General features: G+C 36.4%; 1 protein-coding gene across 1 annotated transcript in view; it reads left to right on the top strand.

The window, feature by feature from the left end:
- The window catches only part of MUC19 (mucin 19, oligomeric), a 97707-nt gene extending 71899 nt beyond the window's left edge, over positions 1-25808 (top strand). Inside the window, exons 46-75 of the mRNA XM_065888182.1 lie at positions 433-486; positions 592-645; positions 1552-1596; positions 1832-1885; positions 2816-2869; positions 3932-3985; positions 4692-4745; positions 5181-5234; positions 5905-5937; positions 9164-9220; positions 9680-9727; positions 9975-10028; positions 10207-10260; positions 10566-10625; positions 11207-11254; positions 11530-11580; positions 11990-12031; positions 13171-13224; positions 16276-16329; positions 16454-16501; positions 16806-16862; positions 17029-17076; positions 18906-18935; positions 21134-21165; positions 21254-21416; positions 21754-21791; positions 23080-23194; positions 24147-24182; positions 24824-24932; positions 25625-25808. Coding sequence (XP_065744254.1) covers positions 433-486; positions 592-645; positions 1552-1596; positions 1832-1885; positions 2816-2869; positions 3932-3985; positions 4692-4745; positions 5181-5234; positions 5905-5937; positions 9164-9220; positions 9680-9727; positions 9975-10028; positions 10207-10260; positions 10566-10625; positions 11207-11254; positions 11530-11580; positions 11990-12031; positions 13171-13224; positions 16276-16329; positions 16454-16501; positions 16806-16862; positions 17029-17076; positions 18906-18935; positions 21134-21165; positions 21254-21416; positions 21754-21791; positions 23080-23194; positions 24147-24182; positions 24824-24932; positions 25625-25808 — 1838 coding nt within the window. The remainder of the gene's footprint in view (positions 1-432; positions 487-591; positions 646-1551; positions 1597-1831; positions 1886-2815; positions 2870-3931; positions 3986-4691; positions 4746-5180; positions 5235-5904; positions 5938-9163; positions 9221-9679; positions 9728-9974; positions 10029-10206; positions 10261-10565; positions 10626-11206; positions 11255-11529; positions 11581-11989; positions 12032-13170; positions 13225-16275; positions 16330-16453; positions 16502-16805; positions 16863-17028; positions 17077-18905; positions 18936-21133; positions 21166-21253; positions 21417-21753; positions 21792-23079; positions 23195-24146; positions 24183-24823; positions 24933-25624) is intronic.
- The last annotated feature ends 1670 nt before the right edge of the window (positions 25809-27478 follow it).

Genomic DNA, 27478 nt, shown 5'->3' with positions numbered 1-27478 from the left:
AATATATCAAAACTCTTTGAATTTCCATATTCAGCATATTGGGCAAAATTTTAGCAGATGTTCAATATTTGACGTCAATAAATTCAGTTCAGACACTTCAACTTTTCTTGCTTGTGTTCTAACGAGCCTTCATCAGGGCATCACGGGGCCCATTCCTGATAATTATACAAGTGATTTGCCCTCAAATCTATCTTCCTTTAACTAGACCCTAAAAGGGGGTCTCAGTGTTGGAGGACTTTCTCCATAAATTTGAGAAGGGAATGACATGTTTTGAAGGAAATACCTGGAGGATCTCTTGAAACTAAGAAGTCCAGAGAAATATAGATTCACTGGTATATGGGAGAAACAGTTTTCTTTTTTAAAACCTATGCCCATTTCATGATGTGCAACAAGTTGACCACAGCCCCTTTTTTTCTTCTTTTTTTATTTCAGGCACAATTGAGAGCATCTCTGGCAAAACTCTGGGACCTGGAAGTGCCAACACAGGTCAGGAGTCCTAAACGTGGACCTTCAGGAGATATAGACTGTGGAAGCCCAGAAGGTCCTGTCCACACCCCAAGTCTTTACTCCTTTTTTGTTATCTTCTCTCAGAAACCATAAGTTCCACAAGAGGCAGTGAGACCACCCAAGGAGGACTACCAGGAGGTGAGGTTTTCAGTCCAAGGCCTAGGTTCTCATTATTTCTTTATTTGGATCACTTCAATGAGCAAATGAATGGTAAGGAGTATGATGGAAGGACCTGCCATATTTGTTGGTTCAAAAACTCAGGATCTTCCTGGGTGAAATCTGAAACTTGACTCCATCCACAAAGGGCAAGGTGAGACTGAAGAAAGAGGCAAACCACTCCATGTTGGTGGGTAGCAGGTTTAACAAGCAAGGGAACTTACATGCAAAGCTTGTCTTGGGCAGCCATAAGACAAGTAGATCTCTGCATCTGCCTGCCAGAATCTTAAAAGTTTTTATAGAGGCCTTAACTGGGTTCAGTCACGTATACCATCCTGAAGGTTTCAATGACACATTGCTCTCTCCAGGCTGCATCTTTGAAAATGGCTCCCACTATGGGAACTGTGGTCAGAACGTAAGTTCCAAGGCCAGGGAATGGGGCGAGGTGTCACTGATTGCCTGGGTCTAGCTTTAGGGTCAACTAGTTGTACATCCTCTCCATGACAATCCTCTTCTTCAACAATACTGTACCATATGAACCCGGGTAATTATTCTTCCTGGGAATTCCAAGACCACAGATGTCTCAATCAAGCTGTCTTCAGTGTTCTGGCTTACAAAGATTTTTTTTTCCTGTAAAAAGGTATGCATACATATTGCATATATCCCAACCCCTTCCCCCAGTACTTCCAATCCTCCTTACCCAGCTTGCCTTCCTGCCATAGCCTGCTGTCTATCAACTCTCCCATACTTATGCATGATGTTTATTATTTATTTTCTATCTCCTCTCAATGGAAAAGTTCATGAAGGCAACTGATTATCAAAATGTTCCAAGTTATATCAAAGATTCTTTCTTACAAAGATTAAACCATACTTTATTCCCTCACTTAGGCACCTCTGGCACACCAGGTGGATATGTCCCTGGAAGTAAAACAGGTAAGGGTGATTTTTACTGCTGCTTCCTCTTACTACATAGTAAAAGGGAACCGCAGGTGCAACACATCCATCCAAAGCTGACTTGAGAAATGAAATGCTGTAAAATTGTTTATTTTCCATTTTTTTCATAGACAGTTTTCAGAAAAGGATACCAGTGCTTTAGGGCCACACTGATGATTCCAAGATGAACTGAGGAGGAAATGCTGTACTGCAACATTTACTTTTTGCATTTTAGGTATCACTGGAGAATTGTCTGGAACAACCATTGCATCTGAAATTTCTAACACAGGTAGGTTAGCAAGAAGGAAATTCCCCATATTTAATCTCAGATGTCACGATCTCACTTTTAGGGCTTCTATAATAAAAAATACCCCAATATCTCTTCCCAGTGTTCCAAATTCCCAGACTTCATCATTATCCTATTTCTTCCCTCAGGAGCCACAATTTCCACAGAAGAGACTACAACTGGAGCTCAAACAGGTGAAAACAAAGAGCCTATGATTTGAGGCCATCAGTTTTAGGATTCTCTAGGCTTTCCTTGAGAAAGTTATGTGTAATTTAGGGACACTGCAAGTGAGTCAAAATAGTTTGCTATTAGAGATAAAATCTTTTTGAAAATCCATTAAATACAGAATTGAGCTTCACTGCTTCAAGTCTAAAGAAGGGATGGGATTTCTCCATTGGTATTACAAATATCACCAGCATATTAGCCAGAATCCAAAAAGAATTCTCTTTTTTTGTCAATTCCTTCTAGCTGAAATAATACAGAGTGCAGAGTGATTTCTGCCCTATGGAAATCTTTGTCTGAGCTTCCAAATTCCAGAGTGTTAATATTTTCCCAAATCCCTGAATTCATATACAGCAGAATACTCTCTCTCTGTCTCTCTAAATCTCTCTCTGTCTCTCACTCAATCTCTTTGTCTTGTCTTCTCTTCAGACTGCTCTACCAGGGAGCCAGGTCTCTGAGAGTCAAACAGGTGAACACGAGAAAATATAAATATCTCTCTGATATTTACCAATACTCAGAATAAGAGAACTTCTATTGTGAAAATATAGTTTTACTTAATTTTTTTCTGAAAGAAATGTACTTGTGGAAAGATATGTGAGGAATCCTAGAATAGGACCTCAATGACTGAAAAGAAACATAATGATTTTCTTCTTAGCTCTTCTTTGAACGTAAAGGAAATGACATATAATCCCTTTTCCTTTGTGATTTCAGGTACCAGTGGTGTAGTCTCCAGCCCAGCTATTACATCTGGAAGTTCCAGCACTGGTAATGGAATAGATACAAAGGCAATCAACCCTTGTCTAACCTCAGGGAGAAATATGTATCCCCAAACATACTTTCCACTTTCCTTATTTCTTTTTTCCAGAGTCTAAAACTTCCTTAGAAAGCCTCAGAGTCATTGTGATGAAATTAGTGAGAACTAAGATTCCCAGATGTTAGCATTGCCATTGAGAACCATCATGAGTTTGCCTCTGGATCAGAGAGATTGTACATGAAGGGCAGGCCCTCCAGCCAAAATGCAGGACCCAAAATACTGTTGATTCACAACCCCCAGCTGGTTTCTGGACCAGCCTTTTCCCACGCCTGGCACTGTGGTGTGGATTTCTGAAGAGGGCAGTAGGAGTAGTAATTCCCTGGAAGACTAACCCACTGGATATTACAGGCATTAATGTAGGAGTCAACACTGTCCAAGAAGTTTCTGTCTCAGGTAAAAGGATGACTAAAATGAACTTAGCAAACTTTGCCTCCCATTTGACTTGTATCTTGAGCTTTAAATTCTAAATTGCCTAATGGTTGGTTGCCTCCATGAATGATTAAAGGTCATAACATACACAGAATCTTTTTCATGCTTTCAACCATTAGTAACTATCTCTGGAACATCAGACAATCAAGTCACTGAAAGTAAAGCAGGTAAATGTGGAAAAAATTCCTCTGTTTTTAGCTGAAGATTTTGTATTATATTTGCTAAGTAGGCCGACTAGAAAATAGGCTTCTTGAGTAAAAAGTCTTCATTTATTCAGTGATGAATCTCTAGTATTTAACAGAGCTCAGTAAATATTTGTTGAATGAATGAAGTAATTGATATACGAGAAAAACACACGTGATTCAATCCAGGAGTAGAAAAGCCAGTGAAAGGGCATGCTTACAGGTCTGCCATCTGGACAAAACGGTCTCTGTGAACAGTGTTTCTGGAAGCTGCCATACACAATGTAACACTGAATGATATGGCCCTGGAAATATACATTTATTTTTATACATTGATTTGATATTCAGATTACCTCGATGTGGAAGATTCTGCATGATAATCCCATGTCCTTCTCATTTCAGGTACCAAGGGTATGGCCTCTGGTACCACTGTTGAACCTGGAAGTTCCAATATCGGTAGGCTAACAAGCTGGAAAGAAAGCATCCTTTCTAGAAATAAGGTGGCAAAAATGTCTTTCACACTGATCTTCTCACATAAGAACATCATAGCCTATTTTCCCTTCTTCCTAAATCCTCTTTTATCCGTTTCTCTTTTTTTATTTACAGAAGCCACAACTTCCACTGGAGTCATTAGAACTTCTGTAGTGGAATGGAAAATAGATGAGAATTATTGTGTATGTGTGTGTGAGAATTTTGGTTGATAAATTACAGTTGACCCTGAACAACATGGGTTTGAACTGCACAGGTCCATTTATATGTGGGTTATTTTCAATAGTAAATATTATTGTTACCACACAGTCTGTGGTTGGTTGAATCCACGGATGTGGAATCATGGATGTGGAGTATCTGTGGATATAGAGGGCCAACTGTAAATTATGCATGGATTTTTTGACTATGAAGGGAGTCAGCACTCCTAACCCCCACCTTGTTCAATGGTCAACCGTGTTTTTTGTTTCTTGCAGGACAGTTTCTTGTGGAGGAACTTTTTAGGAACTCTCATCTCAGATCAACAATGTTTTCTTTTGTTACTTGATTTTGAATCAATTTGGGCAGATTTTTGAAGTCCCTCTCTTTCCGTTGTCCAGCCTCATACATGTAGATCCCTGCAAATGAAAGTAGAAGTGATAAATATCTAGAAAGTTTTTTCTGTTTGCCATTTTAGGTATCACCACGAAATTAAATGATGGAAAGACAGTCCCAGAGGGTTCTATTTCAGGTAAACAGAAGGCTACAATGAACACAGAAAATTGACTTCTGTTCATTAGATTCTTCCTTGAGTACAAAAGTGACTGAAATGTGCAGTGCTTATCCCAATAACTGTCTATGTTACATTCAAAAGTTTTCCTATTTTCATCCTCTTAGGAGCTACCACTGGAGTATTAATAAATGAAGAAACTGGAAACACATTAGGTGACTATGGTGGGAAGGGGGCCAGAAGAACAAGAAAGCAAAGCATGAATAACCCCTATCTTACTACCATTAAATTCCAGAAGAGGGGTCTCCTATGCTGAGGAATTTGCATCTTTGTTTGATTTGGGAATTAAAACTATGCATAAGAGAACACAAATAATTCACAAGCATTTGAAAAAGCCCAAAAGATGATCAGATTCTCCCATGGGATGAAAAGTCACCACTTCTCTTTTTGTTGCAGGTACCACAAGGGTAGCTTCTGGCACTACACTTGAACCTAGGAGTTCAAACACAGGTGAGCCAACCAACTGGAGAGAATCCTCCACAGGAAAATCTCTACTAGTAAAGTGTCTTTCATGGTGCTGTTATCAAGAAAGTTTTTCTTAGAATGCTTAACTTTCCTGAATGCTTAACTTTTCTCAGAATGCTAAATCCTCTTCATCTTACTTTTTTTTTTTTTTTTTTTTTTTTACTTTTCTTCTCTCTTAGAAGCTAGTACACACTCTGGAGACAGTGGGACCACAGAAACTGGAATATATACATGTCAGCACACAAGCTTCATAACCTCTCCACTTTTCACTTACAATAGCAATAATAGCTAACTCTTTTGAACACTAACTATGTGACAGGAACTATTCTACAACTTATTATTATTTCTTTTCCCTCACACCAAACTGTGAGGTAAGTGCTACTGTTTTCACAGATAAGACAATCTATGGCTCAGAGATATTAACTAAAGTGTGCAAGGTCACACAGCAAATAAACAGCAGATTTCAACTCAGGCCATCTGGCTTCAAGGTCCATCCACTTCGCTATGCTCCTCTGCTACTACTACCACATTATTTCACTAGATTTCTTTGTCACATGTCTAAACTTTTCTTGCACATTAAAATTTCAGTAACATCAATACTTTACCCAGATGAAAATTCAGTGGGCAATCAACCCTTCACTGTTTATTCTTCTAGGGGGATCTAGTAACGAAGTCACTGGCATTCAAACAGATAAGTAAAGGAAACTACATTTGTTTCACTGACATTGATCCCAGAGAAAGGAATGTTATCATTGAGACTCCCACAACCACCCAACATTGCACCTTCCCCCCACCAAATTTTTACTGGGATGAAATATTACATTAGAAAAAAATATTAAAATCTCTGGGAAAAGCTATCCCTGAAAACAACATTTTAATGTAATAAAGAATTCTGTAGTTTCCCCATCCTATTCTAGAATACGCTCTTCTTATTGTAGGAATAAAATTGACATAATGATACCATTCAATTTTTTTAAAAAACATCTTTATTGGAGTATAATTGCTTTACAATGTTGTGTTAGTTTCTGCTGTACAACAAAGTGAATCAGCTATATGTATACATATATCCCTATATCCCCTCCCTCTTGTGTCTCTCTCCTAACCTCCCTATCCCACCCCTCTAGGTGGTCACAAGGCACTGAGCTGATCTCCCTGTGCTATGCGGCTGCTTCCCACTAGCTATTTTACATTTGGTAGTGTATATATGTCCATGCCACCCTCTCACTTCACCCCAGCTTACCCTTCCCCCTCCCCATGTCCTCAAGTCCATTCTTTACATCTGCATCTTTATTCCTGTCCTGCCCCAAGGTTCTTCAGAACCTTTATATATATATATTCCATATATATGTGTTAGCATATGTTTTCTTCTTTCTGACTTACTTCACTCTGTATGACAGACTCTAGGTCCATCCACTTCACTACAAATAACTCAATTTCACTTCTTTTTTTATGGCTGAGTAATATTCCATTGTATATATGTGCCACATCTTCTTTATCCATCATCTGTCAATGGACACTTAGGTTGCTTCCATGTCCTGGCTATTGTAAATAGAGCTGCAATGAACATTGTGGTACATGACTCTTTTTGAATTATGGTTTTCTCAGGGTATATGCCCAGTAGTGGGATTGCTGGGTTGTATGGTAGTTCTATTTTTAGTTTTTTCAGGAACCTCCACACTGTTCTCCATAGTGGCTGTATCAATTAACATTCCCACCAACAGTGCAAGAGGATTCCCTTTTCTCCATACCCTCTCCAGCATTTATTGTTTGTAGATTTTTTGATGATTGTCATTTTGACTGGTGTGAGGTGATACCTCATTGCAGTTTTGATTTGCATTTCTCCAATGATTAGTGATTTTGAGCATCCTTTCATGTGTTGGTTGGCAATCTGTATATCTTCTTTGGAGAAACGTCTATTTAGTTATTTTGCCCAATTTTGGACTGGGTTTTTTTTTTTTTTTTTTTTTTTTTTTTTTGATATTGAGCTTCATGAGCTGCTTGTATATTTTGGAGATTAATCCTTTGTCAGTTGCTTCATTTGCAAATATTTTCTCCCATTCTGAGGGTTGTCTTTTGGTCTTGTTTATGCTTTCCTTTGCTGTGCAAAAACTTTGAAGTTTCATTAGGTCTCATTTGTTTATTTTTGTTTTTATTTCCATTTCTCTAGGAGATGGGTCAAAAAGGATCTTGCTGTGATTTATGTCATAGAGTGTTCTGCCTACGTTTTCCTCTATGAGTTTGATGGTTTCTGGCCTTACATTTAGGTCTTTAATCCATTTTAAGTTTATTTTTGTGCATGGTGTTAGGCAGTGTTCCAATTTTATTCTTTTACATGAAGCTGTCCAGTTTTCCCAGCACCACTTATTGAAGAGGCTGTCGTTTCTGAATTCTGTATTCTTGACTCCTTTATCTCTGGGCTTTCTGTCCTGTTCCATTGATCTATATGTCTATTTTTGTGCCAGTACCATACTGTTTTGATTACTGTAGCTCTGTATATATTCTGAAGTCAGGGAGCCTAATTCCTCCACCTCCGTTTTTCTTTCTCAAGATTGCTTTTGTTCTTCACAGTCTTTTGTGTTTACATACAAACTGTGCAATTTTTTGTTCTAGTTCTGTGAAAAATCGCATTGGTAGTTTGATAGGGATTACATTGAATCTGTAGATTGTTTTGGGTAGTATGGTCTTTTTCACAATGTTGATTCTTCCAGTCCAGGAACATGGTATATCTCTCCATCTGTTTGTATCGTCTTTAATTTCTTTCACCAGTGTCTTATAGTTCTCTGCATACAGGTCTTTTTTCTCCTTAGGTAGGCTTATTCCTAGGTATTTTATTCTTTATGTTGCAATGGTAAATGGCAGTGTTTTCTTAATTTCTCTTTCAGATTTTTCATCATTAATGTATAGGAATGCAAGAGATTTCTGTGCATTAATTTTGTATCCTGCTACTTTACCAAATTCATTGATTAGCTCTAGTAGTTTTCTGGTAACATGTTTAGGATTCTGTATGTATAGTATCACATCATCTGCAAACAGTGACAGTTTTACTTCTTTTCTGATTTGGATTCCTTTTACTACCTTTTCTTCTCTAATTGCTGTGGCTTAAAACCTCCAAAACTATGTTGAATAGTAGTGGTGAGAATGGGCAAACTTGTCTTGTTCCTTATCTTAGTGGAAATGGTTTCAGTTGTTCACCATTGAGGATGATGTTGGCTGTGGGTTTGTCATATATGGCCTTTATTATGTTGAGGTAAGTTCCCTCTATGCCTACTTTCTGGAGGGTTTTTATCATAAATGGGTGATGAATTTTGTCGAAATTTTCTCTGCCTCTATTGAGATGACCATATGGTTTTTCTCCTTCAATTTATTAATATGGTGTATCACATTGATTGATTTGCATATATTGGAGAATCCTTGCATTCCTGGGATAAACCCCATTTGATCATGGTGTATGATCATTTTAATGTTCTGTTGGATTCTGCTTGCTAGTATTTTGTTGGGGAATTTTGTGTCTATGTTCATCAGTGATGTTGGCCTGTAGTTTTCTTTTTTTATGACATCTTTGTCTGGTTTTGGTATCCGGGTGATGGTGGCCTCGTAGAATGAATTTGGGAGTGTTCCTCCATCTGCTATATTTTGGAAGACTTTGAGAAGCATAGGTGTTAACTCTTCTCTAAATGTTTGATAGAATTCCCCTGTGAAGCCATCTGGTTATAGCCTTTTGTTTGTTGGAAGATTTTTAATCACAGTTTCAATTTTAGTGCTTGTGATTGTTCTGTTTATATTTTCTATTTCTTCCTGGTTCAGTCTTGGAAGGTTGTTCATTTCTAAGAATTTGTCCATTTCTTCCAGGTTGTCCATTTTATTGGCATATAGTTGCTTGTAGTAATCTCTCAAATACCATTCAATTTTGTTTTCAGGTACTACTGGAGTGTATCGTGGTAGTACCATCTCGCCTTGGAGTTCCAACACAGGTGAATCAATGGGGAAACAGGTGCTATAATTTCTTTCTTGGGGCAAGTTCTGGAGCAATAGCACATGATGTCTTTTTATGACTTTCTATTAGACTTCACTACTCTAACTTTTCATTCTTAGAAGCTACAACTTTCAGAGAAGGAAGCATAACCAAAGAAAAGGAGGAAGCTTGTATTTATGAAAATTATATCATTTCTTCTGGGATAAACCTTATACTGTAATTCTTAAGAGAGAAGTCCAGAAAGGATTCTCTTTTGGACATTCAACCTATTACCTGGGTGTGAGATGGAGGCAATATATGTCCATATAGTTATAAGTAGGGAAGCAGAGATGATGGAAGTAACTCTGGAAGTTTAGTTTAGTTCTATTAAAATTTTTGATTTTGGATGTTATGAATTTATTCACTTTATACAATTAAATGCATTTAGACAAATATTGTTTTTATTTCTTGTCATTAGGAGCCACCACTGGCACCTCTGAGAAGCCAAGTCCTGGAAATGAAATAGGTACATATGGGAGAGGCCCAGTGACCTCTGATATTTAACCTTAAGAAGCAAATCATCAAGGCCTGGACATGAGCCAATGTTTTTATTGTTGCCCTGAATTTAAAAATGGAGAATGCACCTCATTTTGACAGGATAGCCCCAAGAAGAGTCTTCTACTTTCAAGTCCCAGAGAACTTGTTGACCATGCTCTTCTCGGGGTGTTAAATGCATCACTATTGGGATTCTCTGTTTCTCTCTTCTACTTCAGGTACCACTAGTGTAGTCTCTGACACAACAGTTGCATCTGGAAACTCTAACACAGGTAAAGCAATAACCTAATGGGGAGTATAAAGAACTTCAGTAATGAGACAGCCTCCTCCCTTCAACTCTTGCACCCAAAAACACACATTCCCTACCAAACCCAGTGGATACCACCCAAGTTTTCTGAGTACATGAGTCTTCAGTATTTAGTATTCTTCTCCTTTCTTTGTTTCGCTTAGGGACCACAACTTCTTTGGGAAGTGGTGAAACCACCCAGGGTAGAATTAAAATAGGTGAGTAAAAACAGTCAAAAATTATTTTTCTCTTCATCTTAAAATATATCACGTTGGCTATAATAAAATTAGGGGGAATTCTATTCTACCTGAATCTCTCTTTGGGTACAAATTGTTAGGATGTTAACTGCCCTATATTTTACCCCGTGTGAATTGCCTTTTTTGTACATTTGTAATAAAATGGCATAATAGAAGCCACACTTAAGGCAAGAACGTTTCTGATATAATTTGTGCTAAACCAAATCCTACTTCGAAACCCTAGTAAAAGGGAATCATAAATTGATTCTCTCCTCTTGTGATTTCAGTTACCACGAGGGTGACTACTGGCACAACTATCGCACCTGGGAATATACGGGAGGAAGGAAAAATATTATAACTGATAGAAGATATAGTGAGGTCAAATGTTGACAGTTTGGATTTAAGATGCTCTGAGGTGTCCAGTTAGTATGCTCAGCAGGAGTGATAAATGTGACCAGAACACAGAAGAGAAGCTTGCATTGGAGATAGAGATTTGTCAAGTCGTTCACTTACAAATGATATTTGAAACTGTGGATGCTGGTGGGTTTCCTTACGATGGGTATATAGAGTGAGAAGAGAAGACAAATAAACAGAAACATGATTCCTTGAGCTATAAAGGTGGGCAAAGGCAAAGGGCCCTGAAAAAAGGAGGAGTTGGGGCTCAACAATTGCCAGTATGGTTAAGTCAAATCCATAAGGCAAAGTTTTGGAGTGCTGGAGACTAGATTGCTTCTAATTTTGGGATTCAGAAGGTCAAATCAAACAGGATCAACCAGAATTTGCAGGGGGCATATGTGTTTTTAATATTTTGTTTTTCGGAGAACCTAGCCTTACAATTATAAAACTTTGAAATTAAAAGGGAGAACTGTCTTGAAATAATTAATTAAAATTTCAAGATTCTTGATCCTTTCCATTTTTTAACCTTCAGGAGTCACTAGCATAATTTCAGGGAGCCAATCTACTAGAAGTAAAATGGGTGAAGTTGGGGAAGTTAAAAATGTGAAGATGGGAGAGGCATCCAACTCCATGATACTAGTTCCAGAAAAGAAGGATCCCAGAAGACTGGAGTTTACCACAAGAAATGAAACAGATCAATAAAAAAATGTTTATTTCACCTTTTGGAACAAGGAATCCTAGAGAAGGAATGCATTCTTTTACAGAAACACATGATTTGTCCTAAACCATGATCTCCATCTAATAAGAAAGACATCCCTGCACATTTCCTCCTCTTTATATTCTCTCCCATCCCAGGTACCACTGGGACAGGCTCTGGGACATCCTCACCTGGAAGTTTCAAAACAGGTAAGTCAAATAGTAAAAGGAATTCTCCTTTAAGTGGTCGTAGGGAGAAGATCATACACTGCTATATAATTTTCATATTTTCAACCTCTCAAGCTTCTCAATTTTTCCTCCTTTGCTCTTACAGAAGCCACAACTTTTAAAGAATATGTTGGAAACACTGAAGCAGGAATTTCATCAGGTGAGTTTTGCCAGATTTTGGATTCTCAATGATTTTTTCATTTGAATTTACTACATACAGGTTGTGAATGAAAATTAGCATGACTTAAAAATGGTTTCTTTTAATTTAATAGCATATCATAAGGCCAGCTTAGATTAGCTCTCTGGTTTTTCCTAGAGAACATACTATAGATGAAATTTAATTCTCTAAGCACATTCTTTATTTGAAATTTCACTGCTTTTGTTTTGCCAGGCAATAGCCAGGAATCAGTAGGAGTCACCAGTAGCCAAGAAGGTGAATGGAGATCACTATAATAGACACAAGTAAATTTGTTAATTAAGGCTTTGGTTGAGATGCCTAACCCTTGATCACAAGTTTAGACAATTTTTTTCTGTTTTTTTTTTTTTTTTTTTTTTGATGCTGGAAAACCAGGGAGTTAAGTCACTAGAAGTAAATCATGTAAATATAGGACAGATATTCTCTCATTTAATATCAGATTCTAGATGATTCTAGATCTAGAGAAATAAGATCTATGGAGCATGACTTTTCCTCCTATATTTTATTTGACCAAGCAGTTATGAGAAAGTGCACAGGAAAATATGCTAGGCTTAACATTTTGTGCAAGAAAAAATTTTAAACAGTTTTCTACTGCTTCAGAGAAACAGGAACGCTTGTCAATATCACACTATACTTAGGGTGAGAAAGGCTTTGTGAGGCTTATCCTTCTCTCTTACTACAGGTACCACTGGGTTAGCCTCTGGCACAACAGGTATTCCTGGAAGTTCCAACACAGGCAAGTAAATATTTAATATGTGGCTCTAAGTAGCTAAGCCTAGAAAAATAAGAGCCTTTCTCTGGAATTTACTGTCTGTTGTAACATCAACACAGCAGTCCTGACTTTAGTCTTCTTTGCCTTTCTTAGGAACTAGCACTGGAGTTGGAATGCAAAAAAGTAAGTGTCAGTGGTTCATATCTGTTGAGTTCTGTTAGTGACTCCTATGCCTTTGCTTCAACCTAGGGGAATGTTGAAGGTAAAGATAAAGGGCCAGGAAATAGGGCAGAATCTTAGTAGAGAATGTCCTCTTCCAGCCATCTAAGGTTGTCTTCTTGCTCTGAGTTTCTGGGCTCCAACCAGAGCCCCCAGGTAAGTGTGTAAAAGTGCACAAGGGCACACTACTAAAGGGAGGAGTAGAGGCTGAAATCCAGCCAGCATTCCTTCAACAAGTTATAAATCCATGGGGTTTCATCTGCCCAGAGGGTTTTTTTCTGTCATTTTTTGTTAGTTTGTTTTTACTTCATAAAGTTGCTCTATGGGCTAGCTGCAGCATTGGCCTAGACTTTCATCTGATTTACTTTCTCTTCCTGCTTTTGATCTTTGAGGCTACCTATAGAAGGTATGTCTGATGTGAAATGTCCTTCATTTGACTTTGCAGGCACTGCTGTGATATCAAGCAAAATTACTGGTGTCTCAGAAAGTTCCAGCCAAGGTAATGGAAATGACTGACAGAGTGAAGTTAACATGTTCAATATTCTTCTTCCTTTTAACACCCAATTGTTTCAGAAAATGGATATTTATCTCTATGAATATTAAACTTGAACTGTAAAAGAAAAATTGTACCAAATGGAGTTAAATGGGCAAAAAAGACTTTAAGATTATTAAATAGGAGTCAAGAACATTGCAATAGGTTGAGATTTTGAACTTAACTTTGCTGAAATAAAAGGTGGGGGAGTGTTTAAGTGCTGGGGTGAACTAGTGGGAAAGTACTAGAGAGTGTTAGGGGAGAGGTTGGTTTCTGTGATTTGGTGATCTGTGTTTGCTAATTGGTGCTTATAGAATGAAGTTAGGCTCCTACCTTCCCACAGTGACAGGGAGATAGGGGCACTATGTTTCTTTTCTGTTTTTATTGAAGTATAGTTGATTTACAATATTATATTAGTTTCAGGTATACAGCATAGTGCTTCAATATTTTCATAGATTATACTCCATTTAAAATTATTACAAAATAATGACTATATTCCCTGAAAGTATAATATATACTTATTGTTTACCTATATTATATACAGTAGTTTGTATCTCTTAATCCCTACCTCTATCTTGCCCTTTCCTTCTTCTCTCTCCCCACTAGTATCCACTAATTTGTTCTCTATATCGGTGAGTCTGTTTCTATTTTGCTATATACATTTGTTTGTTTTATTTTTTAGTTCCACATGTAAGTGATAACATACAGTTTCTGTCTTTGTATGACATTTCACTAAGCATAATACTCTCTAGGTCCATCCACATTGTTGCAAATGGCAGAATTTCATTCTTTTTTATGGCAGAGTAATATTCCATTATATACACATGCACACATATATACTTACTACATCTTCTTTATCCATTCATCTGTTGATGGACACTTGGGTTGCTTCCCTATGTTGGCTATTGTAAATAGTACTGCTTTGTACATTAGGGTGCATGTATCTTTATGAATTTGTGTTTTTATTTTGTTTGAATATATATCCAGGAGCAGAATTGTGGGGCCATATGGTAGTTCTAATAGATTAAAGACCTAAATGTAAGACCTAAAACCATAAAATTCCTATAAGAGAACATAGGCAGAACACTCTTTGACATAAATCATAGCAATATTTTTTTGGATCTGTCTCCAAAAGCAAAGGAAATAAAAACAAAAATAGGCAAATGCTTATCTCCAGAAGCATTCCTGGTTACAAATTACCTCCCTCCTATCCCCTCAGGCTGTCTCCTTGCAGCCAACAGCAGTCCTCCCCCCAGGTTTTCTCTCCAATCCCCACGTTCAGCTCTCAGCCCCCATGTGCACCGGCAGACACACGTCCCAGATTGGGGCATGCAGGGTTATGGTGCGGACTGTCTGTGTAGGTGTCACTGTGTCCTGTCTGCCACACACCCTCCTTCAACAGCCTCAGATGCTCCCCTTCTGTCCCAACTGATTTCCCTGTCAGTGAGGGGTCTTCCCCAGATGTGGGAGCCTCTCCTGTGCTTCAGCTCCCCACCAGGGGCACAGATCCCATCCTACTTCCTCTCCTTTTCTTTTTCCCTTCTTTTTTTCATCCTACCCTGTTATGCGGGGATCTTTCTTGTCCTTTCCGGTGTCCAAGGTCTTCTGCTAGTGTTCAGCTGGTGTTCTGTGAGAATTGTTCCATCTGTAGATGTACTACGGATGCATTTGTGGAGAGAGATGAACTCTCCATCCTCCTATTCCCCCACCATCTTGGTCAGAATGGCCATTACCAAAAAATCTACAAACAATAAATGCTGGGGATGGTGTGGAGAAAAGGGAACCCTCATGCATTGTTGGTGGGAATGCAAATTGATACAGCCACTATTGAGAACAATATGAAGGTTGCTTAAAAAGCTAAAAATAGAACTACCATATGACCCAGCAATCCCACTACTGGGCATATACCCAGAGAAAACCATAATTCAAAAAGACTCACGCACCCCAATGTTCACTGCAGCAGTATTTACAATAGCCAGGACATGGAAACAAACTAAGTGTCCATTGACAGATGAATGGATAAAGATGTGGTACATATATACAATGGAATATTACTCAGCAATAAAAAGGAACAAAATTGGGTCATTTGTAGAGACATAGATGGACCATGAAAGAGTCAGAAAGAGAAAAACAAATGTCATATATTAATGCGTATATGTGGAATCTGAAAAAATCGGTATAGATGATCTTATTTACAAAGCAGAAATAGACACACAGGTGTAGAGAACAAAAGTATGGATACCAAGGGGAAAGGGGTGGTGGTGGGATGAACTGGGAGATTGGGGTTGACATATATACACTATTGATACTATGTATAAAATAGATAACTAATGAGAACTTATTGTATAGCACAGGGAACTCTACTCAATGCTCTGTGGTGACCTAAATGAGAAGGAAATCCAAAAAAGAGGGGAGATATATATATATATATATATATATATATATATATATATATATATATATACATATAGTTGATTCACTTTGCTGTACAGTATAAACTAAAATAATATTGTGAAGCAACTACACACCAATAAAAAAAATAAGCAAATGAGACCTAATTAAATTTAAAAGCTTTTGCACAGCAAAGGAAACCATCAACAAAACAAAAGACAACCTCCTGAATAAGAGACAATATTTACAAATCATATGACTGACAAGGGGTTAATATCCAAAATATATAAACAACTCCTACAACCCTCCCCAAAAAACTAATATGGGAGAACCAGGAAACCAGGATATAGGAAGCAAAATAGTTAAGTGTGAAAATAGTTTTTGTCATTAAGAGAAGGGGGCCCTTAAATGATAAGGCTACCAGGGTCATAGGAAAATACTCAATTCTTCTTTGAGCAAGGAGTTGCTATGTTAGGGCCTGTTTCAATGGCAGGAGCATGAACCAGCATTAGTAGGTGTACTAGTACACTCCAGGTGCTTTGAGACTCTTATTCTTTGTGAAGATGTCTTCAGACACACTCTTCTGAGACCAGAAAAAGTTCACTGCTCTTTCCCTATTCATTTTAGTTACCTCCAAGGAAGCATCTGAAACAACCAGTGCTCCTGTAATTTCGACCACAGGTAGGTCAAATAATAATAAATGAACTTTGCTTGGTGACATCTTAGAAGACAGGGCAGCTTACCTGAAGTTAAACTCTAGCTTTTTTAGTCCCTCTACTCACCACGTTTGTGCCTCTCTTAGCAGTCACTGCTTCCACAGGAGTCAAGGAAACCTCTGGAACTGGAATGCAAACAGATGAATGCTAGCAACACAGACCCTTCAATGATCAGTGTGCCTGTGATTATATATGAGGAGTTGAGTTTGGAGGAGAGGAGTGGTGGGAAAGAAACAGCAAAGAAAGGCCAGGAAGATTATCCTACATTTCCTTTAGGAGTATGACTTTGAAGTTCAACTAGGGATTTTGTTTTTCCTCCAGGATATTTTTGGGTTAGGCTTTTAACAGAACACCTCACTGGAAGACTTAGTTATGACCTTGAAATCTCTGAGAATGGGATTATGAAATGTGCATTCCTGAAATTTTAAATATTTCCCTCTGCAGGTTCCACCTCAGTGTCAAATGGAATCACAACAAGCCTCAAAGTGTCCTACCCAGGTAAAATGAAATGACCCAAATGCACTGGAATGAATTGTCTCTTCCACACGAAGCTTTCCTTAATCGTGAATGTGTGTGATCATTTATGCGTGCATGCATACACACAGAAACTTGATATGTGTACATTATATCTAATAAATAAAATGACAGCATTATCCTTTTACAGAAACCACTGTAGTAGCAACAGGAGATCAAGAAAATGAAAATAAAACAGGTCAGTATGGGAAAAGTACTGATTTCTTTGTTACTTATTCAACTAACACTTCTTTAATACCTTATATGTGCTAGACTCTGTAGCAGCCCTTGCCATTTTATTATTTTGTGTGTGTGTGTGGGGGGGAAGAGATTATTTTTTTTAATATAAATTTATTTATTTATTTGTTTTTATTTTTGGCTGTCTTGGGTCTTCGTTGCTGAGTGCAGGCTTTCTCTAGTTGTGGCAAGCAGGGCCTACTCTGTGTTGTGATGCATGGGCGTCTCATTGCGGTGGCTTCTCTTGTTGCGGAGCACGGGCTCTAGGGGCGTGGGCTTCAGTAGTTGCAGCATGAAGGCTCAGTAGTTGTGGCACACGGGATTAGTTGTTCTGCAGCATGTGGGATCTTCCAAGACCAGGGCTCAAACCCCTGTCCCCTTCATTGGCAGGCGGGTTCTTAACCACTGTGCCACCAGGGAAGCCTGGAAGAGATTATTATCTACACAGATACTATCGTTATAGTGTATTTAATCCTTCTCAAACACGTGCACAGCAATTATGGTCATGGGAGTGCACTGAGACTGTTAATTTCTGTTTATTAGTTGGTAGGGTTGAATGAAGGCATTAGGGAAGAGATCATTGATTTCAATATTGGCTAGGGTGAGGAGGGAATTCCTGTCAAATGGCACTTAAAAAGACAGAGACTTGAGACAGCATGAGTGACTTCAGGAATCAACCAGGTATTGGTACTATTTGTATGAGGTTCAGGGAAGAAATGAGATTAGATAGGTAAGCAAAGGAATGTTTATGAAGGACCTTATTTCCAAACTTAAATGAGACTTTATCCTTACAATAAATGGGGTCTCCTTAAAGATTTTGTTAAGAGAATGATATGATCAGATAGGTCTTAGAAAAATTGCTCTGATAGCAATGTGGAGAGTATGAGATTGTATCTTATTCCTCCCGTTACAAATTTTTTCAATGAACTGGGAATTCTGGGTAGGGAAAATTTTCTGCTATATTTATGCCTAAACACAATTTCTCTCTGCTGTTGCTGGTTTCTGGTAATCTGTTAAGCATTTATAATTGAGAATTAGCCTAGAGTTCCCTTAGTAAAGATAAATATTTTATGCCCCAAACTTGTACATCTTTAATTAATTTATTTTCTGTTTTTCTGTACCTATTATTTGTTGGGGTCCTTTTACTCAAACATAAAGAAACTTTAAGTTCTTCTCAAATATTCTGTTATTTCTAGTTCAGCCTTCTGCTTGGTAGAGAGAATAAAAATATTAATCTGAATTTTAGCAGTTTGGAAATAGAATTTGAAATTGGAGTGGATTGTTAGGTTGATGAAACTTTGTGATAAGTGAAGCCTCACAAAAAATAGTAAGCAGTTTAAAGCATTTTGTGGGAGTGGAGACAGAACAAGATTAAAATATTGTAAGACAAAAAGAGGATAAAAATTCTTAAAGGATTAAAACCAGGCAACTAATAATACTTATATCTTTTATATATCTGAGTTATCCTTTTCCTTGTTTGATTATACATTTTATTGTCCTATTTATCAGAACTGTCTTCTGAGAAATTTTGAAGAGAAGTTTACCTTGATTCTCATTCTGCCTTTTGATTCTCATATTTTCTTACCATTAAAATTTGAAATCTAAAGGAAACACTTTCTAATGGTGGAATATCAAATGCCATGAGGAGTAGAAAGGGAAGGTTGATGGCAATATGTCTGTTTGTAATACTAGCAATGTGGTCAAGTGTTTTCAGTGATTAGAAAACTATATTTATTCCAAACCTATTCCAGTAACTTTAGAGATTAATATGAAGTGTCTGTTTTTACACAGGATGTCCAGTATCACTTCCACCGCCTCCAGGTAAGCTTACCTCCACTTAAAAAGCAATCATCCTACATTAATGGTTTTTCTAAATCAAATTTCAGAGGTCATGCCAATGAAAGTCACTAGCTATGGAAGTGTGATAAAACAGGAAAACTTGAAGTGTATGAATTTAGCTTTTATTTACCAAATAAATAGTGAATGATAGTTTGTTTTGTCACACACAAACTAATAAAACCAAACCAAACAAATGCATCTTGTCACCTAGTCAAAATAGAGTTTACTAAATAAAGTGTTTCATGTAACTATACGATACCTTGATCAAAATATTGCTACGCAATAGTATTTTTGAAGCTAAATAATTCCAGCTTTTATTGAGGACTGAATTTTAACAAGAAAAATTAGGCATAACCAGAGTTCAATACTTTTAGAGGACTTTGAGTTCCTCTAAAATTATCAAGCCAATGTGATGTGCTTTGTACAAAGTGGCAAAAGTTACCAAAAAAATCATTCTCTGATCTTAGGATATAGTGGGAGAAGGGAGATTTTCAAAGAAACATAGGTAATTTTCATATAAGGCTGAAAATAAATTTCACAGTGAAATATGTGACCTATGTATTATATAGAGAGCACATGTTATGTGTCACATATATTACATATATTGTATACTTTGGAAGGATTCTCATGTATTTCATTAGAGAATTGGAATTTGAGAACAATAAGTAGGCTAATTCAGGGTATGTAAATGAAAGAAGTGAGACAAGGTCGAGATGATAGATTGGAGACATGTTATGGCAACCTCAGAAGGCAGAATGCTAAAATAAAGTATTTAGTTTACAAGACTGTAAGGGGTATCAGAAGTTCTTAATTGAAGCAATGATGAGATGAAAAGTAGGCTTTAGAAAAACTGTTCTACCTATGACACAGATAATTGACTGGGTCAGAAAGAAGACTGAGTCAGACTTCCCCAAAAAAGCCAGATTCTGCTAGGTCAAAGATACTAAGATCCTGCTTAAGGATACGGGGAGGGAGAAGGATAAGCTGGGACAAAGTGAGAGAGTGGCATGGACATATATACACTACCAAACATAAAATAGAGAGCTAGTGGGAAGCAGTCGCATAGCACAGGGAGATCAGCTCAGTGCTTTGTGACCACCTAGAGTGGTGGGATAGGGAGGGTGGGGGGGAGGGAGATGCAAGGGGGAAGAGATATGGGGATATATGTATATGTATAGCTGATTCGCTTTGTTATAAAGCAGAAACTAGCACACCATTGTAAAGCAATTATACTCCAATAAAGATGTTAAAAAAAAAAAGATACTAATGTCCTGGAGTAGTATTGTAACAAGTAAAATCAGGAAAGGAAGGGATTCAAGTGAAGATAAGGATACAAGATTTTGCAATTGGTTCAATGCCAAATGATGGAAAGGAAATAATCAAGATGACTTCTAAGTTTTAAGCTTAAGTATTTGAAAGCATAGTTCAGCCTGTAACAGGAGGTGGCCAACTTAGATGAAAAACTGGTTTTAGGGGAAAAATGATTCAATCTATTTTGTGCACATTTTGTGCACGTGTCTGAGGTTCTTTTAAATCTGCCGAGGTGCTGTTTATTAGGCCAAGGGAGATCTGGGTCCGTAGCTCACAAGAGATGTTTATACAGAAGCTAGAAGTTTGAGAGTCATCCACTTGATGTTACAGTAGATACTGTAAAGATGGAGGAAGGTACCAGTGGGAAGAATAGAGACAAAATAAGAGGAAGGAGGAAGTGCTGCTAACAGGAATTTCAGAGTATTCAATCTGAAGGAAGAACGTTTCCAAGAAGGTGAGAGGTAAAAAATGTCAGCTATTGTAGGGAACTTGAAAAGCTGAGAAAGAGCGCTTGGGACTGGTAATTATGAGGTCTTGGTGACTTTTAGGATTGTGGAGACAGAAGTCAGAAAGTGAAACAATAAGTAAAGCAGTATCCATAAGATTTATTGATCACTGAAAGGACAGGTCAAGAATTATCCTTTCTGAGGATTATAAAAATAGGAACTATATATATGCTTGCTAAAGACAGTTTGCTCAGAGTAGGGGGAGGTGATTTATCTACCTTAAAGCACCTTACAATCCTTCATAATTCTGCATCTCTGAAATACTAGTGCCAATTCAGTATTGGTCAACCTGGTGGTTATTACAGATAGTTGACTGTTACTGTTTGCCGAATTTAATTAGCATTTGTCATTTCATGTTAACAGTTTGTCATGGTCCACTGGGAGAAAAGAAGTCTGTAAGTACACAGTTTGTCTCTACTTTAATCCAAATTTGCTGTCATTCCTGTATTCAAATAGAAGTCTAAACTTGGTTTGTTTTGGTAGCCTGGAGACATATGGACTGCCAATTGCCACAGATGCACCTGTACAAATGCAAAGACCGTAGACTGTAAACCCAAGGAGTGTCCTTCTCCACCCACATGCAAAACTGAAGAGAGGCTTGTAAAGTTCAAAGCTAATGATACCTGCTGTGAAATCGGGTACTGTGGTATGTATTCATAATACATTACTTGAATTGAATAGTTGTTTACTTATTTACGCATTCAAGAGATATTTATTGAGCTACTAATATGAGTCAAATGCTTGATGGGTGTGATAAATAAAGCAGAATCAGTACTTGCCCTCTTAAAGCTTACTATCTTTGGAACAGGGGAAACCCAGTTATGAATGTAATCAGTAGGTTAAAAGGAGATGATGGTGTTATGGGAAGAAACATTATAATGTTTCCTTATTGGTTGGTAAATATGATCTCATATACAATTTCTGTTTTGTAAATAAAAAATTATAATATTTATCTTAGGGTAAAATATGTACTTATTTTTCAGAACCAAGAACATGTTTATTTAAGAATACCAACTATGAGGTAAGGTCATTTCTACTTTAAAATACTTTTATTAATATAATTATGAATAAATGCAGGCTCTTTTGGCTAATATGAAAAAATCATAGATAATGGTAGAGTGGAATTTATTTCTTTCCCATATTCATTTCAAAAGAAATGTCAAACACAATATCCACCATAACTTGCTTCAAAAGGGGGCAATATACTTGATCATTAACCTAGCAATGGAGCTTCTGAACAAAATTTCCCATGGGTCTCACCAAATGGAGAAGACATACAATGTTCAAATCAGTGAAGAGAGTTAAACTGTAATTGTAATCAGAAAGATCAGATGGCGGAACAGTCAGAGATCAAATACGAAAACCCAAAAGACTAGAGCTCTACTATAGGGATTATAGCAACACAGTATATTCAGGGCTGGATTTGACAATTGATTTGACATATTGAAAAGTAATTTAACTTTCTAGGAAAAGTATCACAAAGCCATAAAAACCAGATGATTCTCAAACTGATATTAATAAATTTGAACTGGTGATACTAAATATTACAACAATCTAAATATAAAATAAAATATGTGGTATGTTAGGAAATACATAAAACAGAGCCTATAATTTAATAATAATTTAATTTGATATAACTCATTTATTACACTCACATTTCTACCTGGGCTTCTTAAATTTTAGTTTCCAAAAGTTATCTGACTTGAGAATCTATGACAGTTTTGAAATATAAAATGCGACGATGTTTAAAGAACAAAGAAAAGTTTTATCTCTAATCATTTTTATGCAAAATAGTTGAAATAATAAAATTTCAGTTTAACAGAAAGTTTACTTGTGGTTTGAGGGCCTGATATAAATGGAATTTCCTCAAACTGATGTTTGAATTTTAAACATAAAGTAATTATAAAGCAATCTAGAGAGCTTTAAAAACACAGGAACACAAGGAAAGATAGAAAATATCTTTTGGGACTTTTCTTTAAAATCCTTGAAAAATATAATAGAGCTACTATAGATTTCAAGGATTTTCTTTAAAATCCTTGAAAAATATAATAGAGCTACTATAGATGAATCTTAATTTGAGGATTGAGAATCTTGACACATTCTGTGCTCTCAGTGAAGACCTTTGATTTATTAATGGAAGTAGAAGACTTTAATCACCTTTTCTTAAATATTAATTTAATGGCTGAAAGTGCCTCTGGAAATTCACTAAACATTATAAATTTGAAAAAAGAATTACAGGTTTTATTGTCAACCTGAAAAATAAATCAAGATGAATACTCATTTGTTCTGTCCCCCTCCCTACCTCCCAGGTTGGTGCTTCATTTGGTGACCCCAGCAACCCATGTGTCTCCTACTTCTGCCACAGCACAGGTTTCGTTGCGGTGGTACAAGACTGCCCAAAGCAGACTTGGTGTGCAGAAGTAAGTCATCTTCTTAAGCAGTGAACAACAAGGTTCACTTCTCATGTTAAATATAAACACAACCTGTCTTCTTCCTTATTTGGAAAAGTTTGTGCCTAGACAATAGTTATACATCTCCTGTAGATTCCATTCCAGTTATGTCATACACATTTTATTGCCAAGTATATTTTTCATATCAAATATATATTTTCAGGTTCTATAAAACTTAATCTAGTGCTAGTCTAGAAGTAAGTTACTGTAGAAAGCATATTGCTGCTTTTTAAACAAACAAAAAACTGTTTTTTTCAAGGTTCATGGATTCAGCTTAATCATTTCCTGTAAAAGAACATATTTTTTAAATATAATCACATAAATGTGTACTGTTCAGATCTCTCTTTGTGCCACAATTTTTATCCCCCAAAAATATGGTGAGGGTTTTTTATTAATGAATGCTTAAGTTTAAATTACTAAGGAAGGTTTAAATTTAACTACTTTTTCTTTCTGAAGCTATAATTGATAATATAGTTTAAAGTTTTATTTTAGAACTCCAGTGTTGGCTTTCAACATTTACTGAGTTTTTACTTTGAGACATTGATAAGTTTGAGGGTATAATAATTTATAAGACGAAAATCCTGCCTGTGAGAAACTTAGTGTCAAGTAGTAATGTTATTATGAAAGTATTCTTTTTCAATTCAAATAGGGAAGAGTAACTTTTTATTTTTTGGTATTTTATTTTAAAGAAGAACTTAAACATTGTTTTTCCCTTTCTGACTACTGTTGAACAAATTTGGTGTCAATAGTCTCATTTTTATTGCTATACTCTCCCGTCTGTGCTGACTGGATCTGAGATCAGCATGTCTATCTGTTCCATTTCCCCCTTTGTGATGCTATTTCAATATGTTAACAATGTTATATTATTTATAGGAAAATACAGAGGTTTTTCAGCCTGTTTCTTTTCCTCATACCCTTATAGGAAGCCAGAGTCTATGATTCAAATAAGTGCTGCTATACATGTAAGTAAAATCAAGTTCCACATACGGAGGAAATGTAAACTGTTGACAAAAATTTAGTGTTTCTTTAAAACAAAATGACAGATCACTAATAGAAAGTCTCCTGTGTTTTTAACACAACAGGTAATCTAACCATATGCATATAATTAATTACACAAACAATTAATACAAAGTATTATATTTTCTCACGCATGTTGGTTGCAGCATTCTTCCCAGTAAAAACCAGTGATGTTTACAAGGGAGAAAATTTAATTTTCATGGAAAAAAATTAGTTTGCTCTCCTAACATCAGTAGGTTATGTTGTAAATTGTTGTATTAGATCATAAGGATGATCAGCAATGAGAAAATGGATATCAGAAACAACCATCTCTCTGTCTTTTCTTCCTTCCCTCTTTCTTCCTTCCTCCTTCTACCTTCTTCCCTTCCTCCTCCTTCTTTTATTCTTTCTTCTCCTATGATAGTAATAATAGAATAATAATAACATTTATTATTAACGAGGTACCTTGTTATGGATGCTGAGACAGTTAATCCCTTTCAATAACATTGTGACGTTTTTGTTGTTATTATTCTCTACTTTATGGTTAAGAAAACTGAGACTTGGCAATTGTTAATGTTGAACCTCATTTTTGACTCTGTTATCCTAGGTAAAACTAATTGCAGATCTTCACCCGTGAGTGTGACTGTTAACTACAATGGTTGCAAGAAAAAAGTTGAGATGGCAAGATGCACAGGGGAATGCAAAAAGACTCTCAGGTAAGTTTTTCCTTGAATGTATACTGTGCATTAATTTTGGAACACTGTGGAGAAAATTAAGTGTTTAAAACATTACATGGACAAATGTTTACATGAGAGCTAATGATCAGGACCTGATTAAAATGAAAATATTAATATCTGCAAATCAAAATAAACATTTTAAATAGTAATTAATCATTTTGAAGTAGTTTTCTAAGTAAGTCAAACATACATTTATGACAAATGTATTTATTTTCATATAGTGATTACAGAGATTACTTAAGCAAATACTCTTGCTAAAAAGTGATTTTTTAAAAAGTTGCTTACATTTTAGACATAACATATTACATATTTTTCCTTTTGTACACTTTTACATGTAGATTAATATATGGAAAATAATAATTTGATATTAATTGTATATTTAAAAACTGTTTTGTTTATAGTTTTTGCACCATAATGCTCTAATTATGAAATGGTAAATCTCTCCATTTTGGACTTTTTTCATTTTCTTTTTTCTTTTGGTCTTACATACCAATTTTAACGAATCCATACCAGAAGTTTACAGTAAAGGGGGAAATGCAAGGTGTAGGGAAAGAATAAGTTGGTTGGAAGACTTGCTAAATCACTTAGACAATTAGAATTTGAGCATTGATGTCAATTTATTTCAGAAGACATTCTGAAATTATTTATTACCTAATTTTCCTTTTTTTTAGGTATGATTATCATAAATTTCAGTTGAAAAATTCATGCCTTTGCTGCCAAGAAGAAAACTATGAGTTCAGAGAAATTGTTCTTGACTGTCCTGATGGCGATACAATACCTTACAGATACAGGCACACCACGAGGTGTTCCTGCTTAGACATGTGCCAACAATCTACGACCTCAACAGTCAGTTAATAGTAAATAGTATTACCTTTCCAGGTAATGTAACAGACCAGGTATTTATTTTGTAAGTGAGTAAAAATAATGACTTAAATAATGAGAATAACTAAACATTTTATGTCACTCAAAATGTGAGTTGCCATTATGAGTCATTTTGTTCTTTTATTGACTGGATCTGAAAAATAAATACAACTTTTCAAGCAATTAGGGAACATATGTATTTATTTGGTAGCAATGAGAATTCTAGAAGTCAAGGAGAAACTGAGTCATATCATGGTTCTCCATTGTACTCACCTTCTACTCTTCATCTGGATGAGGCCATTTTCCTGTTTTGTTCCTTCCCTTCACAGCTAAACTTATGAAAATGTAAATTTTGTTCATCACTCCTTTCATTCTATGACAACTCCCTCTGCTGAGAACACCCATGGCCTTCTTATGATTTTTTTCTGTAGAATCTGATATCATTTTCACTCTTCCTTTCTTGAAACATTTTCCTTGTTGTTTCTGTGACATCATTTTAAATTAGTACTTCTACATTCTGTGGACACCTTCACTTTTGCCAGTCTTTTAAATCTCAGTTCTCCAAAGTTGTATCTTTTTCCTCTTCTCATTTTACTGAGGCTTCTTAGACAATTTCACTAAAATAGGCAGATGTGTTTATACATGGAGGACCTCCAATCTATATCTCCAGCCCCAAACTCTTCTTTGAATTACATTAATAGAACTACATTGATAGAACTCTGAATTTACATCTCTAACTGGACATTCTGTAGGTACCACAAATTAAGCAAGACCAAAACTAAATTAATGTCACTCCCCCAACCCACTCTTTTACTTGTATTTTGCATATCATTGAGGTAGTTAGCTAGAAGTTGAGGTTCAATAATATCATGACTATCATCTTCAATACATTTTACACTTTGCTGCCTCACACTCATACCCTTCTTCTATACGTATATTTCCAAATGTGTCTTGCACAACATTGTTTACATATGTAAAACATGCATAGTTACTAGCACTCTTATTCCCTTCCCAAACCCAATTTATCATAATCCACTTCTGTACTACTCACCTTTTTATATGACTTGGACTATTGGTACATTTAACTATCATCAAACACTGTATGTCCAATGGTGGGTGAAGAAACTAGGTTTCTTGGTAACTAGGATCTTGGTAACTGCCAACAAAAGGTGAATAATAACTAAATACAGGTGGATATTACAGGTACTTTTAAATTTGGTCCCAAGGCCTTTGGCTTTCCTCCATGTCTTGTCACTGGTTCCAGGTTTTTCTTCCTCTCAGTCTATATCCGAGTTGGTCATTTGGCAAAATATTGCAAATTTGAGCCTTTAAAAATCCAAGTGGATGAGGTTGTAAGAGTTGTTCAATACCTTTTACCTTAGAGAATGATAAACACAGAATCAACTATACACCTACATCTCAGACTTTACTGCATGACAGTAACTCTATTCTCCTTTGGTAGTCAGAATTGATCATCCCAGACAATATAATGACAGAGATGGATTTTCTGCTTAGAAAGGCTGTTCTAGAGTCACAAAAGACCCAAAATGGCCAGCAGGGACTTTGAACAAATGGGAGAGAATGTAAATCTTGATTTCTAGTTCATCTGATATGTCACATAGTGCAATCAGCATATCAATCTCACAAGTTAGTATCCCTCAGCT

The sequence above is a fragment of the Phocoena phocoena genome, chromosome 11 (genome assembly GCF_963924675.1).
Source record: "Phocoena phocoena chromosome 11, mPhoPho1.1, whole genome shotgun sequence".
NCBI classification, from domain to species: Eukaryota; Metazoa; Chordata; class Mammalia; order Artiodactyla; family Phocoenidae; genus Phocoena; species Phocoena phocoena.
This window is presented reverse-complemented; position numbering and strand designations above follow the sequence as displayed.